The 20,059-nt window shown below is 43.3% G+C and overlaps 1 protein-coding gene across 1 annotated transcript in view; it reads right to left on the reverse strand.

Annotated features, from left to right (window-relative positions):
* Nucleotides 1-20,059, reverse strand: part of prkcz (protein kinase C, zeta) — a 377,802-nt gene that overhangs the window by 140,301 nt on the left and 217,442 nt on the right. The window contains exons 7-9 of the mRNA XM_067970242.1: nt 18,887-18,968; nt 12,581-12,639; nt 6,894-7,082 (exon numbers count right to left, since the gene is read on the reverse strand). Coding sequence (XP_067826343.1) covers nt 6,894-7,082; nt 12,581-12,639; nt 18,887-18,968 — 330 coding nt within the window. The remainder of the gene's footprint in view (nt 1-6,893; nt 7,083-12,580; nt 12,640-18,886; nt 18,969-20,059) is intronic.

The raw sequence follows: 20,059 nt of genomic DNA on the forward strand, positions 1-20,059 counted from the left end.
GGCTGCAGGTTGCTACACTACCTTTCTTTTGGAGTGATCAGAAAACAGTTACACATGCATAATGTTTTCTAACATGGAGCTCAGAGGGAAAACAGTGTACTGTATTCTCAGGTTTCTGCATGTCTACAGAAATATTCTGAGTGATGCTGGGAAATTCATGTTGTCTTGTAAATTGTCAAAGTTCTTCGGAAGGTCAGAGGAGCAGTGGATGACGACAGCCTGGAGATGGTGCTGTGCTACATTGATGGTTGGGTAGAGGTAGGAAAGAGGCTTTCCTAGTGCTGTCCATTCTGTAACTGGAATTTATTTGTTTTTTACAAATTAATTGCAAGTTATTTTCTCCCTAGCGCCAGCATTATTTCCTGACCAAAATGACAGGCAGCCACCTTATTCCAAAACTCGACAAAGAAGCTCCATGAAGAAATGCTAGAAAATGTGCCAAGATGGGCACAGGTGGGTTTGCCCTTCAATTCTCTCTCCAGTTGAGGAAGTGCTGAGCAGAGGTCCTGTGATGAGCAACTTGAGTACAAAATAGTTAGAAAATATTCCCAGACTTATTTAATGAAAACACTTGCAAATGATCTCTAAACAGAGTGATTTCAATATAAGGCAGCAATATTGGGAGAATATACATGAAAGGAATCATGTTGCCCTACCTAAGCCTCAGTGTCTCTATAATCAATATATCAGTGAATACATGACTCCGAGGGGGGAAGACCATTCGACTTCAAAAGTTTAGAGTTTCCGAAAGGTCATTGTACCATTTACAACGATTATTTCCCTGTCGCTGCTTGATGACTGGGAGCAAATTTTCTTTTTAACCTTCCTAGGCTGCATGAAGCCATTACAAATGATTTGCAGTCTGATAAAACCTGAGCATGTTGATGTGAAAGCACGCTAGAAATGCATTTGAATTTCTTTCTGCATTAAATTAGGTCAGATATTGTTTGTGGCAGACATTAGATGCTGGAAAACTTCAGAAATAATTGTTTCTAGATTTGTTGAAAAAAATCTAGTCAACATAAAACTAGTCAAAAGCATATCAGCTACGAGAAGGCTGGGGCAGCAATTTATCCTATTTTGGTGATTTGATTCAAACCAGTTGACAATTAATCCAAGATCATCAACTCCATATAAACAGGAAGAGAGTATGAATGTTTCACATATAGTCACTCAGATTCATCATTCCTCCCAAGACATTTCCAAAACACACAGCACTACAAGACACAGTGCATTTCCTTTGGTTTGTCACATTTCCAGGAGCAAGATACATTTGGAATGCTTTATTTTTTATAATAATCGCAATTAATCTGCCCCAGTGTTGGTCATCCACCCTGCAAATCTGGGTCAAACTTGTGTGGTTTGTTCCCAAATGGCTCTGGAAAATTTTCATGAGTTTACGCAGTGCGAGGATGGCTTCATTCCATCAAACAATGAGCGCATTTTTGTTTAAAAAAAGGCAACAAACACTATTATCCATTACCAAGCTTCTTGTACCAAGAAATCAAGCTGCATCACAGCTGCATGAAAACTACAACATGCCATCGATAAATTTATTTAAATATACTATACAAAGTAGCTTCAGGATTGTACCAAAAGCAAAATACTGTGGATGCTGGAAATCTAAAATAAAAACAGAAAATGCTGAAAATACTCAGCAAGTCAGGCAGCATCTGTGGAGAGAGAAACTGAGTTAAGATTTCAGGTCGAAGACCCGTCGTCAGAATTGGAAGTACTTCTTCCAGTTCTGACGAAGGGTCAGCGACCTGAAACGTTAACAGTTTCTCTCTCCACAGATGCTGCCTGATGGAGTATTTCCAGCATTTTCTGTTTTTATTTCAGGATTGTACCAGTATGATTTGGGGATTAGGAGGGAGAAGTTAGTTGGATTCTGGGGATGATCTATTGCTTACAAGAAAAATTGTATCCTGAAGTTATTTCTCTATATATAAAAAAACTATTAAATTACATCAGTCAGCTCGTGGCACAGCAGGTTAGTACACCAACACTTTCCCACAGAGTGATAGAACTTGGGTTCAGATAGAATATTTTAAAAAAAAATAGTATTCCTGATCTTCACCATAACCATCTGGTAAACTGAATGAATATTCCCAAAAAGATCGTGGAGACGAGAGAGGGTGGGACAGAAGAAGGGAGGAACAGCACTCATCCTCTATCAGATAAATTGCTAGATGACATGAGCAGAACTCTATAAATGTGAAAAAACCTCTATCAATAAAAGTCAGACACCAGCTTCCAACTATTATTCCAGCATTTCAGCCTCAGCAGTAATAAACTCATCATGCACGTTTCTATTCAGTCTCATCTGTCCTCAGCTGGGTCACTGGTGACTGCTCGAGAAGCAGTAGTGCTCCAAAAGCTGGAAGAGTCTGCAACTCATTAGGCATTTACCTCCTGTCAAAGAAAACACAGAGATGCCGAGAGAGCATCGATTGCAGCTCCCACAGAGAACTCTGTATAACCTTAGCCTTCGTCTGAATGTACTCCCTGATTTACAGTTTTGAGTCTACCGTAGCTTTTTAAAAATGCAGGAGGGAGTACAACTATTCATGGTCTATGTTTTATAGTTTTCCATTTAAATAAAACATTGAAAAAATATATGCATCCCAACAAGAATATACATTAAAGCAGCATTCTCCGAAGGGCCCATCAAGACACTTATTGCGACTTCCTTACGAGCAGCAATCCCAACTGCTTCATCCTCTTCTCTTGCCGGCCTTCTCATCCAGTGCACCCGGGGGAGGTTAATCACGCCGACCTCCTTCCTGTCCTGCTCACTACGCGCAGCACTACCTCCTCGGACTCTGCCACTGGATCAATAATCATTGCCCCCTCCGCATTTCCCTACAGAATATCTTTCCCCTCGAGAGCAAGGCCCTTGCCATCCATGACCTTATTGTGGACAACTGTACTGACATCATGGTTCTGATTGAAACTTGGCTCACGGGGGAGACATCTTGCCCCTCAATGAAGCCTCGCTGCCTACCTATACTTTCCACCATCTGCCCCATCCAAACCACTGGTGGAGTAGCCCTTATCACCAAATCACACCCTGGTCTCTCCCCTTACTCCTCCAGCATCTTATTCCACACCTCTTGCCTCTCCTTTAAAATTCTTATTCACTACCGTCCCCGAGCCCAATCTCGAGTTTATCCCCGGGACATACTCTCTCCTTTCCTTCCTCAGCTTCTGCACTGGTAGCCTTCTCATCCTCGATGATTTCAATCTCTCTCTCTCTCTCATTTCATTGTTCTCCAGTCCTTCCTAAACCTCTCCCACCTCAAAAATTCTCCTACCCATATTCACTGCCACCCCTTAGAATTTGCCATCTCCCATGGCCTCTCTACTCCCATGGTGCCCATCACAGATATAGCTATCTTCGAATAATTCCTTGTACCTATCATGACCCACAGCCCAATACCCCTTCTAACAGACTTCCTTCTTAAAAAAAACTTTCACTCCAGTCACTTACAACTGCATTTTAAACTCCCAGCAGCCTAATCTTTGGCCTTCCATTTGCCACGATATTTCTGCAGCTGTTGACCTGTTCAATGACTCCCTCACCTCCATCTTTGCTACCTTTGTCCTCAGCAAAGCCTTTAAATTGGTCCCATCCTGGTCGTTCTCCTGTTGTCCCCCATCTTTACTCCCTCAAGTCCAAAGGGTGCAGACTTATCTGGCACACAACTTTTTTAGCCATCCATCACCAGATCTGGCTGGACCACATGAAGCATTATTGGGTCTCTGCTAAACCGTCTAATGCTCTAGGTCATCTTGGAGTGCAAAGATAATCCCCAGCTTCTTCACTACTAACCTTCTCCTTTATTCCCTCTCCCCACCTCTCCAGCCTCATCTCCAACATGTGTGAAAGGCCAATGGACTTCTGTGTCACCAAAATTGAGACCATCCATTCAGCTGCCTATGCTGCTTTCCCCCTTCACCTTGTCAAACAAGCCAAACCTCCGCCTCCCTTAGCCTGACCCTGCGTCCTTCTCTAGTTTTTCTATCTCCCCTCATGCCCTCTCTGAGTTCATCATCCATGAGAACCACTTCCTATTCCCTTGACGACATTCCCATTAAACCGCTCTTCCTGGCCCCCCATCTTAGTAGACTATGTAAATGGTTTCCTTTTCTTAGGTACTGTCCCTTTATCCCCTTCTCAAACAACCCACCTTCAGTCCCTCTGCCCTTGCAAACTACCACTCCATCTCCAACCTCCCTTTACTCTCCAAAGTCCTTGAACATGTTGCTGGCTCCCAAATCTGTACCCATTTTCCCACAACTCCATGTTTGAATCTCTCCAATCAGGTTTCTAGCTCTGCTACAGCAATGAAACCCTCTAATCAAAATCACAAATGACAACCTTTGTGAATGCAATCATGGTGCATTTTCCCTCCTCGACTTATCTGCAGCCTTAGACAGTCAACCACATGATCCTCCACCAACATCTCTCCACTTGGTTCCATTCTTGACTATTTAATCGTGCCAAAGCATCTCCAGTAATGGCTTCTCTTCCCACCCCCGCATCATTACCTTGAAGCCCCCCCAAGGATCTATTCTTGGCCCCCTCCTCTTCCTCATCTACATGCTGCCTTTTGGCAACATCATTCAAATAGACACTGATGAAATCCAACTCTAGCTCTCCATCACCTCTCTCGACCCCTCCACTGCTTCTGTGCTGTCAGACTTCTTGTCTGACATCCAGTCTTGAATAAGCCACAATTTCCTCCAGATAAACACTGGGAAGATTGAAGCAATAGTCTCCAGCCCCTACCACATACTCTATTCCTCTCCCCAGCCACTGTCTCAGGTTGAACTATACTGTTTGCAACCTCAGCGACCTATTCGACCCAGAGCTATGTTTTCAACCACATATCCTTCCATCACAAAAATTGCTGACTTCCACCTCTGTACTTTGTACCCATTCTTGCAGTGGAGGAAGATCACAAAATACCAGTGGTACAAGGGAATCTAATAATAAATCAAAGGAGAGCAACTTAGTGGATTCAATATAACTAAGAAATGGTAATGGTTAAAATAATGGGACTTAAGATAGACAAATCCCCAGGACCTGATGGTTTCCACCCCAGGATATTAAAAGAAATAGAACAAATTGCAGATGCATTAATCATAATTTTGCAAAGCTCTCTAAATTCAAAATTGTGCCTATGGATTGGAAAATTGCAAAAGTCATTCCATTATTTAGGAAGGGAGGGAGGGAGGAACCAGGTAACTACAGACCAATCAGTTTAACATCAGTTGTGGAATCTATCATCAGGGATAGAGTAACTGAGCACTTGGACAAATATGAGCTGATCAAAGAGAGTAAGCAAGGATTTGTGAAGGATCGGTCATGTCTGACTAATCTAGTGGAATTTTTTTTTTTGAGGAGGTCACTGGCATGGTGGATAGGAGATTGTCGATGGATGTTGTCTGTATGGATTTTCAGAAGGCACACAGTAAGGTTTGCACAACAGGTAATTAGCAAAAATGAAAGCGCACGGAATTGGAGGTAACTTTGTGACATGGGTTAGTAATTGGTTGGGAAGTAGGAGACCAGAGCATACATTCAACATTCCTCTCAGTTTAAGGTTACGAGGTTGTTTAATTGAGGTGTTTAAAATGTAACCTCCTCCAGACATACAAACCCACCCCCTATCCCAGAACTCTGCGTTCCTCTGATTCTAGGCTCCTGTGCATCCTCCCCTCCCTTTGCCCCACCATTACCAGCTGTGCCTTCAGGCATTTAGGCCCCACTCCGGAATTCGCTCCCTAAGCCCTTCTGCCTCTTCTCCTTTTGCCTCTCCTTAAAATCCAGCTAGTAGACCAAGCTTTTGGTCACTCCTCCATTTTTGTCTAATTACGCCTCAATGAATCATCTTGGGATATTTTCCTATGTGAACGGCACTATATAAATGGACGTTATTGTTGTTGTAGCATTAAAAAGACTTTTAAGGCTAGCAATGCATTCAAAGTTACTTCACCTACCATTTACTTTAGTACCAGTACAATTTTCAGTCTTTCCTTTCTGAAGGGCTACATAGAACTCCTGAGCCTTCCCAAATATTCAACTTAGTCAAAACAATGTGTTCCAGGGCTTTGATATTTCAACAGTATCGATCTCTGGTAGTAGGTCTAATTAATTCCTTAAGTATTGAAAAATCTTTCAGCTGTCATACTAGGAATACTCTTACATATTTGGAATTATTATGGTAAATTTCTCCCCCCGCCCCCCACCCCCCCTAATTTTCTTCCATGCTCTCCTGTAGGCAGTGACTCCTGCTTGCAGTATGGTTCCATCAGGGAAGACAATCTTCCAAAATCTCTTCCACATTGCAATTCTTCATATATGTGCCTTAATGTAGGCTACTTTCCTGTGGAGAGCACCACAGCCAAGCCCAATTATGCCCGAGTCAAACATCCAACATGTGCACAATCCAACAGTGGTCATTGGATAGTGATCAGGAGTGCAAGCCCTGACTGATTTTCTGTTTCCCCCTTCCCCAGTCAAGGGACATGGAGGACAATTGCAGGCCACTGCTCCTTCAGCAAAGACCAGGGGAGCATTTTTTGTAACATTTATAATAATGAATATTATAAAAAAAGAGGAAAGACATTCACAGTATCAAAAGAATAAACCAAAAAACATTTTGAATGGGATTGGCTTTTACTTTCAATGCTGATATGCTACTGCAGTCCTCAAACAAGTAAATACAAAAAGGACACCACATTAATGCTACTTTTCCCTACATTACTCATGACTGCACTTCAAAAATATTTAATTGGCTGTGAAGCACTTTAGGATGTCCTGAGGTCGTGAAAGGCGCCACACAAAAAGACAAGTTCTTACTTTTTGCATGAGTAAACTTTACCTCGTCATCATGGACCAGTTCCTTCTTTACCACCTTCATTGCATAAATACAGTCATTTTTCTTCAAGCGTACAAGGAGAACTTTAGCGTAGCTGCCACGTCCAATGACTCGGATAAGGTCAAAGTCTTGTAAACCTAGCACTGAAGAAATCTTGATTCCATCAACACCATCAACCACTGGCTTGAGATCCTGGGATCCAAATAAAAGAAAATAATTTGATACAGTTCAAGCATACTTGTTAGCTCAAGATCCCCTTACACTTGAAAGCAAATCATGAATTAATAGAATGAAGGAAAATGAAGTACACGGGGATATAATGATCCAGTCACAGTACCACGTCATGAGGGTCACTGCGACTCCTCTTTCTGTGTACACCAGACCAATATAAGGCTTCTGATTTTTAAAAAAATTATCGCCCTCCCCCTTCCCCTTCCCCCCGATACAATCCTCCTTGGGGGAAAGGCGAGACACTCCCCCTGTGGACATTGCAACAGTTGTCTGTTGATGCAACTAAGTGGTTAATCTAACATGAGGCAAACTCAAGTACTGGGTATCAGTAAACTCCCTTCTCTCTCTCCCCAGACAATAAAATGAAGCACAATTCCCCCAATGATCTTCTGTCCTTACATGACTTTACTCAGCACTTCCTGGATATTAGTAAGTCACCAGTTGGGCAACTACAGTTAAAACTCTACATCTTGTTACACTGAGGGTTAGCCTGTTAAAGAGACCAGCAAGTACTCTATTGCTATACACTATTAACAATACGGTAATGGAAAACAACAGGGTGAAAATTTACCTATATCCTCCCTCCCTTTTTATAATTTGTAAATTATTGTCTCCTCCCTTTAGGTCTCTGTGACACTCACATGTCCCCAACTGATGTACAGGTTATTGCTGCTAAATCAGCGCAGCCCATTCTGTGACCTCGAGGAGAATTACTCAGATACGCCTCTTCCAACTTCAAATCCATTACTCTGCTGGCTTGGCCAAGAACATGACCATACCAACGTGAGGAAATCAAGGGTACAAATCCTCACCCTACCATCCAGTGATATCTAGGATTTTAAATTCTACCCATGGACAAATATAAATAGTCAAACTTCACTGTAAGGAACCCCTTTCGGGAGCGGCAGAAAAGATCGCTATATCAGGGTGCTCACTATAGTCAGGTTTGGTGATTTGCTGCATCAGAAAAATGAAGAAACAACCAATTTGAATTGAACACTATTTTATTCTGTTAAAAAACTATACAATGTAGATTGCTTTATGTTATTCGTGCTTTTCCCAATGCACTCTGTTTGTATCTGGTTAACCAGTCCAAAAAGATCCTCAGTTCCAGGTAATAACTATGTGAAGTTTTGCACAGTTGCAATTGCCTTTCTGAACTCATCCAGTGCAGGGATAACTGGTTTTGTGCCTTCCACGTCCCCATCACTGGAAATTTCCTCATCCTCACCCTGACTCAATGACACTAATTCAATAATGTCCTCATAGCTCATAGTTACTTGGTTTTTTTCAAATTCAATTTTGTGTCATTTTGTTTCTGAAATTCCCAGTGTATCGCATTCCTCTCTAACAGACAGTTCCTCCTTCTTTTGACCACGATTTTCTGCAGACCATCCAACGTGTAGTTTGCGATTTTCCTTTATGGTCCAGATCATCGATGATTTGAAGTTTTGTTTTCAGAAAAAAAAGACTATCCTTACTTGCCATATTCATGCTCATTGCCGTTTGTGTGCAGATGTTGGACTGTCTTATCAGGCAACGAATGCATGAGTCATACGGGATTTGCACTACAATGGGTTATCTTTCAATTAGCCTCAGCTTGAATTCCATTGTTGTAGCCAGGTCAATCCTGCTTAAGTATTCATTGTAATAAGGCTGCTTTCCACTGAAAAAAAAAATCTGGTCTTGCCTTTGGGATCATTAAAACCAACGGTTCGTTACAAGGAGGGTTCGTTATAGTGAAGTTATATTGTATCACAGCGTAGATACTTGGGGCCTGATTTTAGCAGTCCTGCGGGTTTCCGGCGGGTTGGGTTTCGGGTGCGTGGTCTCCGCGCCCGGTGAAATTAGTGGGTTGCCCGCGTGATCATAGCAGGCAATCCACTAATTGGAATCACTTACCTGCTCCTCCGGGCTCCGCGCTGCTGGTCTGCGCGTCGGGCAGGCTGCGCATGCGCAGTACGATCTGTCAGCTGGAGGCGCTCTAGTTAAAGGGGCAGTCCTCCACTGACAGATGCTGCAACCAAAGGAACAAATTACAGCATGGAGCAGCCCAGGGGGAAGGCTGCTCCCAGTTTAATGATGCCTCACCCCAGGTATCATCAGATGGGGTGAGGAGGGGGGGGGGGGGGGGGGGAGGACAGAGATCTTCCACCCAGCGGGCGGGAGGAAGCGGCCTGCCTCTGCCACCAAGAAGGCCTGGCTTGAGGTGGCAGAGGGGGTCACCTGCGCCACCAACATATCGCCCACCTGCATACAGTGCAGGAGGCGCTCCAATGACCGCAGTAGGTCAGCCACAGTGAGAACACGTAGTCTTTCCCCTACACTCCGTCTGCCACAACACTGCCCCCACCCCACATCTCCTTCGGCACCGCCAACACTACTCTGTCACATCACCCCTCATACCCACTCAAACCCCATCCTCATCTTACCTGCACCTACTCACCTCGCCAGTACTCACCCCGCCACTAACACGCAACCCAATCCTCATACAATCTCATGGCTCTATCCCATACTCACCCTCTCGTGCATCTCCCTCACGGCCAGCCTCACTCAACCTGCCACCACCTGTGCTGCAGCCACACGGCATGCATCACATATGTGCAGTAGGCAGCGTAAGGCAAACGTGTCGTGAGCATGAAGGGGATGCACAAGGGTGTTTGAGGGTTTGTCATGGGTGTTACCTATATTGAATTTCAGAGCAACAAACATCACACATTATATTGGCACCACCACTGCCATGTCTCCGCGAATCCTGTCTGTTGTGTGCAATAATGCCCGCTCCTGGGTATCACTATGAGGACCCACCACTGATGCCACCCATTGTGTTACTGCAGAGTAGGTGCAGGTGTATTTGCAGGGCTCTTCCGCGCAGACGACTGAGAGACATCGGCGGTGTACCCGGCTGCACCCTGGAAGGATGCGGAGGAGAAGTTGCGGAGGGCAGTGGTGACTTTGGCAGCGACAGGTAAGCAGATGGTGCTGGGGCCAGCCAGGAGCAGCTCGGCATGAAAGAGGCTGCAGATGTCCACGACTACATGTCGAGTGAATCTGCGCCTCCGTGTGCAATGCTGCTCGGAGAGGTCCGGGGAGCTGCGCCTCGGTCTGTGGACCCTGTGGCGAGGGTAGTGGCCTCTGCGACGCGTCTCTCTCTGCGGTAGCCCTCCCTCCTGCTGTACAGGTGGATGTGTCACAGCACTCTGTTGTGGAGCTCCACGTGTCAGAGGTGGACGGCGTGGATGGTGATGCTGTTCGCCCTCCGAGGGGGTCATGACTGCAGCTACGACGGCCCCCATCCGCAATATGTACATCTGAGGGGGTCCGCAAGGTAGGCACATGTCTCCGGACCCCGGGGTGAGTGTGCAGGTTGGTGACTTTGACCGTCAGGAGTGGGGTGGTGGAGGCCACACTTTGTCCCAAGTGACAGAGCGGCCTCCTGCAATGGGTGAGGGTCCCCCCCTCCCCCCACCTGTCAAATGAACCTTTGCAGCTGCCACAGGCTGACGGCTGCAACACGTCCAGTTCAACTAGGACTGTTTCCCCCAGTGTGTGAAACAGTCCCATGTTTCTCCAAAATCACACACAGTCCCTTAATCAGGTCAGTTAATGACCTGAACAAGCGAAATAAATACACTCCAGTGGCATCCCGCTGGCTTTAATTGCCTGCGGGATTCCCACCAGCGGGGGCTACGCACGCACCCCCGCACGTCATCGGGGAACCCGGAAGTGGGCGGGATCGTGGCGCGATCCGGTCACGTGCCTGGATATCGGGATTTTCGGGGCCCCCCTGCTGGAAACGCACAGGAAACCCGCCGGTAAAATCGAGCCCCTGATTTCCACTATAAATTAATTCCCTTATACCATTCAATAAAATAAAACCAAATACTACTGCAGTTCAAATCATGTAGTGCAATTGCAGGAGATTGCTACCTGTCAATGTGTGCTGTGTCGTCTGTTGCTAGCAGAATGAAACCCCTCTCCTCCAACCTTTACCTGAACGCATTTTATAGAACATAGGCTGAATTGTGTTTCAAAGGTATAGCACATTTTTGGATTCAAATGTGGTCAAGAAAACAATTTCAGCTCTTCTCTTCCAGTTTGAGACATTGGTATTTTATGGTCGTGTAATACATTCTAGCATATATACTATCCTGCAATTGGGTACGGTAGTGTAGTGGTTATGTTGCTGGACTAGCAATCGAGAGGCTTGGACTACTAATCCAGAGAATTATCAAATGCCACCAGTTTGAGAATTTGAATTCAGATTTTAGAAATCTGTAAATTAAAAGCTGGTAGCAGTAAAAATAACCATGAAGGTTGTCCTAAAAACCCAACTGGTTCACTAATATTCTTTAGGGAAGGAATCCTTACCTGGTCTGGTCTATATGTGACTCCAGTCCACCGTGGTGGTTGACTTTTAACTGCCCTCTGAAATGGCCTAGCAAGCCACTCAGTTGTATCAAACCGCTACTGAGAATCCTAACAGCATTGTGGGAGCATCTTCACCACATGGACTGCAGTGGTCCAAGAAGACAACCCACCACCTTCTCAAGGGCAACTAGGGATGGGCAATAAATGCCAGCCTTGTCAGCGACATCCACATCCCGAGAATGAAAAGAAATGTATATATTATCAGAGGAAAACAAGATATGATCAATCTTAATACCTTTTGCTTACTTGTGGCTTTATGTTGACTTTGGGGGAATGTTTTTTTGTTTGTACAGGAAATGCTGAAAATCTTGCTTAGAGGATTTGCTGAGATTAAGACCAAGAGAGAGCTGAAATACCATTGGTGGCAATACAGTCATTAATTTTTAACACCTTTAACATGAATCAGTTGAAATCTATTCTGCCATCTACAAACTTAGTGTTTAAACATCAGGTGACAGCTCACTGCAGAAGTAAAGCATGAAAGTGAGAACATTTTCCTCCCCAATTTTCTTTCTTATTCTTTCTCTCTTTGAGAAACTGGCTCTTGCTAGGTTACTGTTGCATACGTGCTCTCCAAGAACCTAATCCAAGTGGCCATTCTCCGTGAGTGCGCCTATAAGCGCCAGCAAGCTACCTTTTCATGGGAGTCTCAGAGCTAAGCCTAATCCTGTCCCTGTCCAACACCCACACACATGCACTCTCCAGAATGGTAGCGCTGATCAGGAGTCGGAACTGAGGCTGCTTTCCTCCCCCCTCAGCTCGGGGGTGTTGAAGGCAGTTGCAGAATCGCAACTGCTTCCTTAGCTGAGATCAGCTAATTGAGCACATACCAGGGATTGAACTTGATCCCATCTGATCTGCAGGTCTTAAGTACCACACCAGGCGGTGCATTTATCCACTATATCATCAGGGATTTCTTAATCTTTAAAAAAATAAATAAACCATTATGAGCTCTGACAGAAACTCATCATACATCACTGCATATATGAAATATCATAAATAAGTTTACTGTTCATTGCAAAACCTACCTCTGAGTCATCTGTGACCGTGTCTAATTTAGTCCGACTATGTGGCAGGAATGGTACAACTGCAAAGGAAAGGGAAGAAGAAATGAGATTAACACACTTTATTGGATTGACAGAATATTTTATTTGCTTTCTATTGAAAGTAAGTGTCCACATCATGAGCTGTGCCATTAGCACTGGTCTTGCATAACATAAAAACAGCTTACATGCCAAGTCCTAAGGTCAGCCTGCTTTCCTCAGTTGCCTCAGGACAGGACAGGTGAAGATTAATATTACTGTTCGATAACTCTGCATTCACTGTTGACCTACTACCTTTCTTTTTTTCCTGGAAGTGGCTTCAAACAGTCGTGACAAACTTAATTATCACAGAAACATTGGGCGGGGAAGAATGGAATAATTTGTCGTCACCTCCTCATGAGGGTACCCTCATTCAGTCTCAACTGTTCTCAATTCAGTTTGAATAAAAGCATAGTCAATTGGGACACTACATTTTAAACACGGAGACTGAATTTAATGTTAGTCTGCTACTACCTGTTCCACATTTATTTCTTGTGCTTGTTTGATGAAGAAAATTAAAATTCAGTAACTTGATTTCATGTTACCCATAAATACCATGCAACACATTAACACTGAAGCACATTTCACTACTTTGGAATATGGCCATCCAATTCACTGTATCATCTTTCAGACAACAGCAGAGTAAAAACACAGGCTTTCAGTCTGCTATGACAGTGATCAGGATATAAAGCTTCCACTAATTTCTCCAGCAGTTGTGATTCTAAGCCAATATTCCCCAACCCCCACTTTCAATGCCCAGCTTGACAATTTCATTTCTCACACACTAGTCTCAAAACAAATCTGTGCTGTGAAATCATCACCTGGGAGTGACTAAATCTCTGGTGCCTGCCATTCAATGTCTATTGAGGTTATTTAAACCAGAAGGGCAAAGTCACAGCATAATTCTAACAATATTACAAGGCGATCTTATTGAAACAATATAACAAGGCGATCTTATTGAAACATATAAGATTGTGAAGGGGCTTGATCGGGTGGATGCGGTAAGGATGTTCCCAAGGATGGGTGAAACTAGAGCTAGGGGGCATAATCTTAGAATAAGGGGCTGCTCTTTCAAAACTGAGATGAGGAGAAACTTCTTCACTCAGAGGGTAGTAGGTCTGTGGAATTTGCTGCCCCAGGAAGCTGTGGAAGCTACATCATTAAATAAATTTAAAACAGAAATAGACAGTTTCCTAGAAGTAAAGGGAATTAGGGGTTACGGGGAGCGGGCAGGAAATTGGACATGAAGCTGAGTTCGGATCGGTCAAGGCCCTGTGGATGGCGGAGCTGGCCCAGGGGCTGAGTGGCCAGGTCCTGCTCCTACTTCTTGTGTTCTTTAGATTTGAGGTTAGGATCAGATCAGCCATGATCTTATTGAATGGCGGAGCAGGCTCGAGTGGCCGATTGGCCTACTCCTGCTCCTATTTGTTATGTTCTCATTATGAAATAATTGACTAATAGATTACTGCACTGGACAGTACATTTGGGATTGAGGGATAAATTAGTGCTGTGAGGTCTTTCCACAATATCAAAAACCATTTTTTTAAAAATGCACCTATTTACCTTAACACAGAGTAAATTAATTTCACACTGATAATCCACATTAGAGAAAAAAAAAACAACAGCACTTTGTTGGGAAACCTTTGGCAGAGGGTACTTACATCAATCAGTATTTTCTTCTACCACTTAAATCACATGAATGCAAAATTCATTCTGCCCTGGGCTAAATGCAGTCTCCCTGTTCTCTCAATCATTGTACATTAATGAAAGAAACACCAGGATATTTTCATAATTAATTTGGACATGTTAACATCATCAAGGCAATTAGTGGGAGCTATGCAAAGTGGGGTACCAAAGATCAGTCACAGAATGCATTCAGTATTGCCTCTCAATTCTCACAGAAAATTCTCTCAGGATGTTTATTTTGCTAATTACTAAAAAACTATATTATAGTTTGGAATGCACTTTGCCAACATTTGTAAGTAGCCTCCACTAACTAGAAGCCCTGTGATGATACAAGCAAGTTGTTATACCCATACAAACCATGATATCCAGACAATTATCACAGTAATTGTGCTGAGAAAGCAGGAGATAGAGGTGGGAAAGTTGGCATATGTGGAAGAATGGTTTATTGGCATGATGTGGGAGGACGAATAACTTCAGCAGAAAGATTTTTTTTTTAAAAAAGAGAATAAACTTATAAATCTAGCCACTACTTTAAAAAAACAAACTCCTTCGAAGCGCACAGTTTGCAACCACAATTTGACCAAATCAAGCATGAGCAACAGAAATGATTCAAATCTGTTTCACTGAAGTTTTCTTACTACCCACAAGAGGTCACCAGAGGAACATGTCAATTGCTTTCTCATATGTACAGAAACTACCTGCGTTTGAAAATTGAAGCTGTCAAATCTGATTTTTAAAAAATAACTAGATACACTGACAGTCATGGCATTGTTGAATACAGCCCCAACTGTTCTATTGATCCTGTCATTGTTCTCGTTAACCACCCTACATGTTTTTATTAAAAATGTTTGAGAGAAAAGGGCATTTTACTTTCACTTTGTTCTTTTTATCCTCGCAGGCTGCACGTCTTACATTTTTGCAATTTTCCAAGGTCCCCTGTCAATACCAGTCAGCCAGTAGTGGGTGCTGAAGTGCAACTCCAAGTGAAACCAACGTCTTGTCTATTTTCTGCCCCTCCGCTCAGTGCTGCGCCTGGTGATGCAGCTAAGGTCATCAAATGGGGAGTGATGAAAACAAAGGATGGGATTTCAACATGGTTCTCACCAGGCAACATTTTTGTAAACCTTATGTCATGATGACTGCACTTTCCAAAATAATTTTGAAAGAACAGAGCAATTACTATTAATGTTACAGGTCATTACAAAGTTATAAACCCATCTAAATGGAACTAGGTTTGCCAAGACTTAGCCTTTTAGACCAATTCAATCTAATGGCCCCATACATTTAATTGTTTATCAGCTTTACTTAACATGCAAACTGTCTTATTTTTGATGTGTGTTTGAATCCAGCCTATATTGATAGAATGAAAGTCTCTCCTCTCCAGTGCCTATATGAAGTTAGTTTGGGCAGTTGTAAGCTGGTTTCTAGCAGCCAGGGACCCACAGCATAAAACTGTCCATTATATCATAAATTAGAAATTTAATTCAGAGAGGCCACAAAGTTGGCCGTTGCATAAAGAGGAAACAATCACATTGGTCAAGCTCTTCTGAAGTTAGGGTCAAGACACGTTGGGAGAAGATTCCCTCTATGCACTAGATGTAACACATAACACACATAGGATATCTTTCCCCATTCTCCAGGAAGAAATGGAAGGAGCATTATTCTACATCTAACCCAAACTAGGCCTGACTGAAGGGTGCTTGATATTAATATTGCCCTAAATGGAAAATTTGGCAGCAAGTACAAGAAAAACTCATTAAAAAATTATGGGGGGGGGGGGGGGGGGGTGGAGGGTGGGTGGTGGATGGATGCAAAAGAGACCAGAGTTGGAGTAAGGCAGAGTTCTGGGGTGGGGGATTGTTGGGATTTAAACACGTAGATGCGAATTTTACATTGAAGGCATTGGGACCCTGGAGTCAATTTATGTCAGCAAAGACAAAGGTGATGGGTGAACAGGGAATAGGAAATGGGCAGCAGGGTTTTGGATGAGCTGAGGTTTATGGAGGGAGGAGGACATGAGGCCGGCCAGAACAGCACTGAAATAGTAGAGTCTAGAGGCGACAAAGGCTTTAATGAAGATTTCAGCAGCAGATGGGCGAAAACAGGGTCGGAGGCAGGTGATATTACGCAGGTGGAAGTAGGCGATGGAGGGGATATGTAGTCGGAAGCTAAGCTTGGGGTCAAATAGGGTTTTAAGGTTGTAAACAGTCTAGTTCAACCTGAGACAGTAGCCAGGGAGGAGGATGGAATCAGTGGCAAGGGTACGGAGTTTGTGACAGGCAAAGACTATGATGGCTTCAGTTTTACCAATGTTTAACTGGAGGGAATTGCACCTCATCAGACAGGCAATCTGACAGCACTGAGACAGTGGAGGGATTGAGACAGGTGGTGGAGAGGTCGAGCTGGGTTTCATCAGCGTCCCAAATGGAAGCACTGCTGGAGATGCTCCAGCTATGATTTGATAGGTAAGGGTGGAACCAAGCAGTGCAGAGGCCGAGGGAGGAAAGGAGATGGGATATCTTGGAATGGGGCTTGGAGGTAGAGAACGAGGATTTTTAAAGGAGAGGAAGGGGTGGAATAAAGTGAGTTGCTTTAAGCAGAAAAGGTACCAGAGGATTAGGCGATTAGTGTGATCTCGTGATAAGGGCCACACCACTGTGGTGGTTTGGGCAGGGGAGGTAGTGGAAAGTATAGCCAGTCAAGGAGGCTTCAGTAAGGGGCAAGGTGCCATCACCAGTGAGCCAAGTCTCAATCAAAACCATGATGTCAATGCAGTTGTCCACAATAAGATCATGGATAGCGTGGGGCCTTATTCGCAAGTAAACGGACATTCTGGAGGGAAATGTGGAGAGGGGCGGTGATTGTTGATCTGCTGGCAGAGTCCCAGAGGGCAGTGGTGGTGAGGTGAGCGGGACGGGAAGGCAGGAAGGTCGGTGGGGGAGGGGGAAGGAGCAGTTTGGGTTGCTGCTTGTAAGGAGGCAGCGACAGGTGCCTCGATGAGCCCTTAGGAAAATGCAGAGAAGCACACAGAAGGTAGCTGTGGGCTTATCCAAGAGGCATTCAAGTCTGCAACAGTAGCAGGAGGATAGGAAAGCAGAGAAGTAGTGATGGGTTGGTTTCGGATGCTGGTGCAAAGTATCCATGAGAGGAAAAATAAAAGGTGGCATGACTGGGCGACAGGAAGAGGAGGAGACTGGAGAGGAAGCCCAGAGAGGGGACAGGAGGGGGAAAAAGGAGATAGAAGTAAATATGTTAACATGACACACATTGTTGTGATTGTACAGTAATGATAAAATGTGTTCACATGAACTTAGTTGTTTTATTGGATGCCATGATCCAATTGCCACAAAATTCCAAATTGCAAAACAAGACCCTACTGACTTCTAAATAATATTGATCATTTTGTTGTAATAAAAAATAGAGCATGATAACAACAAAATGTAATGCAGAGTGCAATCAATAAAATATGAAACTGAGACTGAATAGACCACCCTCAATATGGGAACAGCAGAAACAAACTTGGTCCTCTGAAACCTTGTTCGCAATAAACCTTGTGAATCTTTGGAATTCTCTGCCCCAGAGGGCTGTGATTGCTGAGTCACAGAATATATTCAAGGCTGAGATGGACAGATTTCTAGACTCTAGGAGAATCAAGGGATATGGGGATTGGGCAGGAAAGTGGAGTCAAGGTTGAAGGTCAGCCATGATCTGATTAAATGGTAGAGCAGGCTCAAGGGGCCATGTGGCCTACCCCTGCTCCTATTTCTTATGTTCTTATGAAACTGAGGCAGGAGGTCTGGGCATAGGCATGCTTGGTTTATCAAGATCCCTTCTCATTAAATAATATTTTCTAAACAAGAGCACAGACAAGTGTAACTTGCTTGCTGAAGTTGATCAGTAAGTGTCAACTCAGAGGTACATACAGACAGAGTTGTTCTTATTAATCGTTATTTCTACCCTGCACCTTATCAGCAAATAATCTGGTAGAGATTAGAAAACACTGTGTGGGGGGTTTATTGGTGCAAATTTATGTTTTATAACAATAATGCAACTTTTTGTACACCAATGTACTGTATTGTTGTGATATTTTTTGTTTTAATTCACAGTACAATTAGATCAATACAAAAAAAAATCTATCTAGCATATCAAAAACATATCTTGGACCATGTGTAATGAACATTGGGGATGGTGTAACTCACGACCATTGCAGTACCAAGTGAAGTATTTTTCCAAAAGTCAGAAGTAGTATGATGCTTAGAATAGATTTTAAAAAAAATAAGGACAAGATTTTTCTAACAAAATAAAATAACTTTTTTTGGTGAATTTTGTGCTCAAGTTGAGTGATGTTAGGGTTGAGAAATGGAACACTCACCATCTTGGGCACCCAATGTCAGCATTAAGCACTCCCAAGTACAACTCCTGCTGCTCTGCCTCATAAATGTGCCTCAGGCTGAACCACTACTGCAACAATCCAACATTTTTCTATTTTTCTTGTTTTTAGCAGAACAAAATGTATTTCTTTTAAATACCTTTGATCACTCAAAGACTTGCAAGTTAAAGACTTACTTCCATCGGGGTCTTCTGAAGGGATGTCAACTTCATCAGTCTTGTCATCAATTGGAGGTTCAGGGGAAGGCATGACCGGATCCTGACCATTCAAACAGAAAGAAGTCATTGGTATGACAGAACAAACTGTTGATATATCAAACGTCCTAAGTCAGGGGTCCAGGTGGATGAGCAGTAAGGGTCCATTTAAACTATGGCCTTTATTTCAAGTTTTTACATTACATAGAATTACACAGAATGTGCAGCACAGAAACAGGCCACTCGGCCCAACTGGTCCATGCCGATGTTTATGCTCCACACGAGCCTCCTCCCATCCTTTTTCATCTAACCCCATCAACATATCCTACTATGCCTTTCTCCCTTGTGCTTATCTAGCTTCCCCTTAAATGCATCTATGCTAGTCGCCTCAACTACTCCTTGTGGTTGCAAGTTCCTCATTCTAACCACTCTCTGAGTAAAGAAGTTTCTTCTGAATTCCCTTTGGATTTATTAGTGACTAATAGTGGCTTGTTGTAAAGGAGCCCTTAGGGAAGAGTGACCACAATATGATAGAATTCTTCATTAAGTTTGAAAGTGAGGTAGTTCAATCAAAAACTAGGGTCTTAAATCTAAACAAAGGAAACTATGAAGGTATGAGGCACAAGTTGGCTGTGGTTGATTGGGGAACGACATTAAAAGGTATGAAGGTAGACAGGCAATGGCTAGCATTTAAAGAATTAATACCTAATTTGCAACAAATATATATTCCTTAAAAGCACAAAAACCTAACAGGAAAAGTGGTTCAACCGTGGCTAACAAGAGAAATTAAAGATAGTATCAAATCAAAGGAAGAGGCATATAAAGTTGCCATAAAAAGCAGTAAGCCTGAGGATTGGGAACATTTCAGAATTCAATAAAGGAGAACCAAGAAATTGATAAAGAAAGGGAAAACAGAATGAGAGTAAACTAGCAAGAAACATAAAAACGGACTGTAAAAACTTCTATAGGTATGTAAAAAGGAAAAGACTGGCGAAGGCAAATGTCGGTCCCTGACAGACAGAGACGGGAGAATTTATAATGGGGAATAAGGAAATGGCAGAGAAATTAACCAAATACTTTGTGCCTGTCTTCGTGGAAGACGACACAAAAAACCTCCCAGAAATACTAGAGGACCAAGGGTCGGGCGAGAATGAG

This window comes from Heptranchias perlo, chromosome 32 (genome assembly GCF_035084215.1).
Source record: "Heptranchias perlo isolate sHepPer1 chromosome 32, sHepPer1.hap1, whole genome shotgun sequence".
In the NCBI taxonomy this organism is placed as follows: domain Eukaryota; kingdom Metazoa; phylum Chordata; class Chondrichthyes; order Hexanchiformes; family Hexanchidae; genus Heptranchias; species Heptranchias perlo.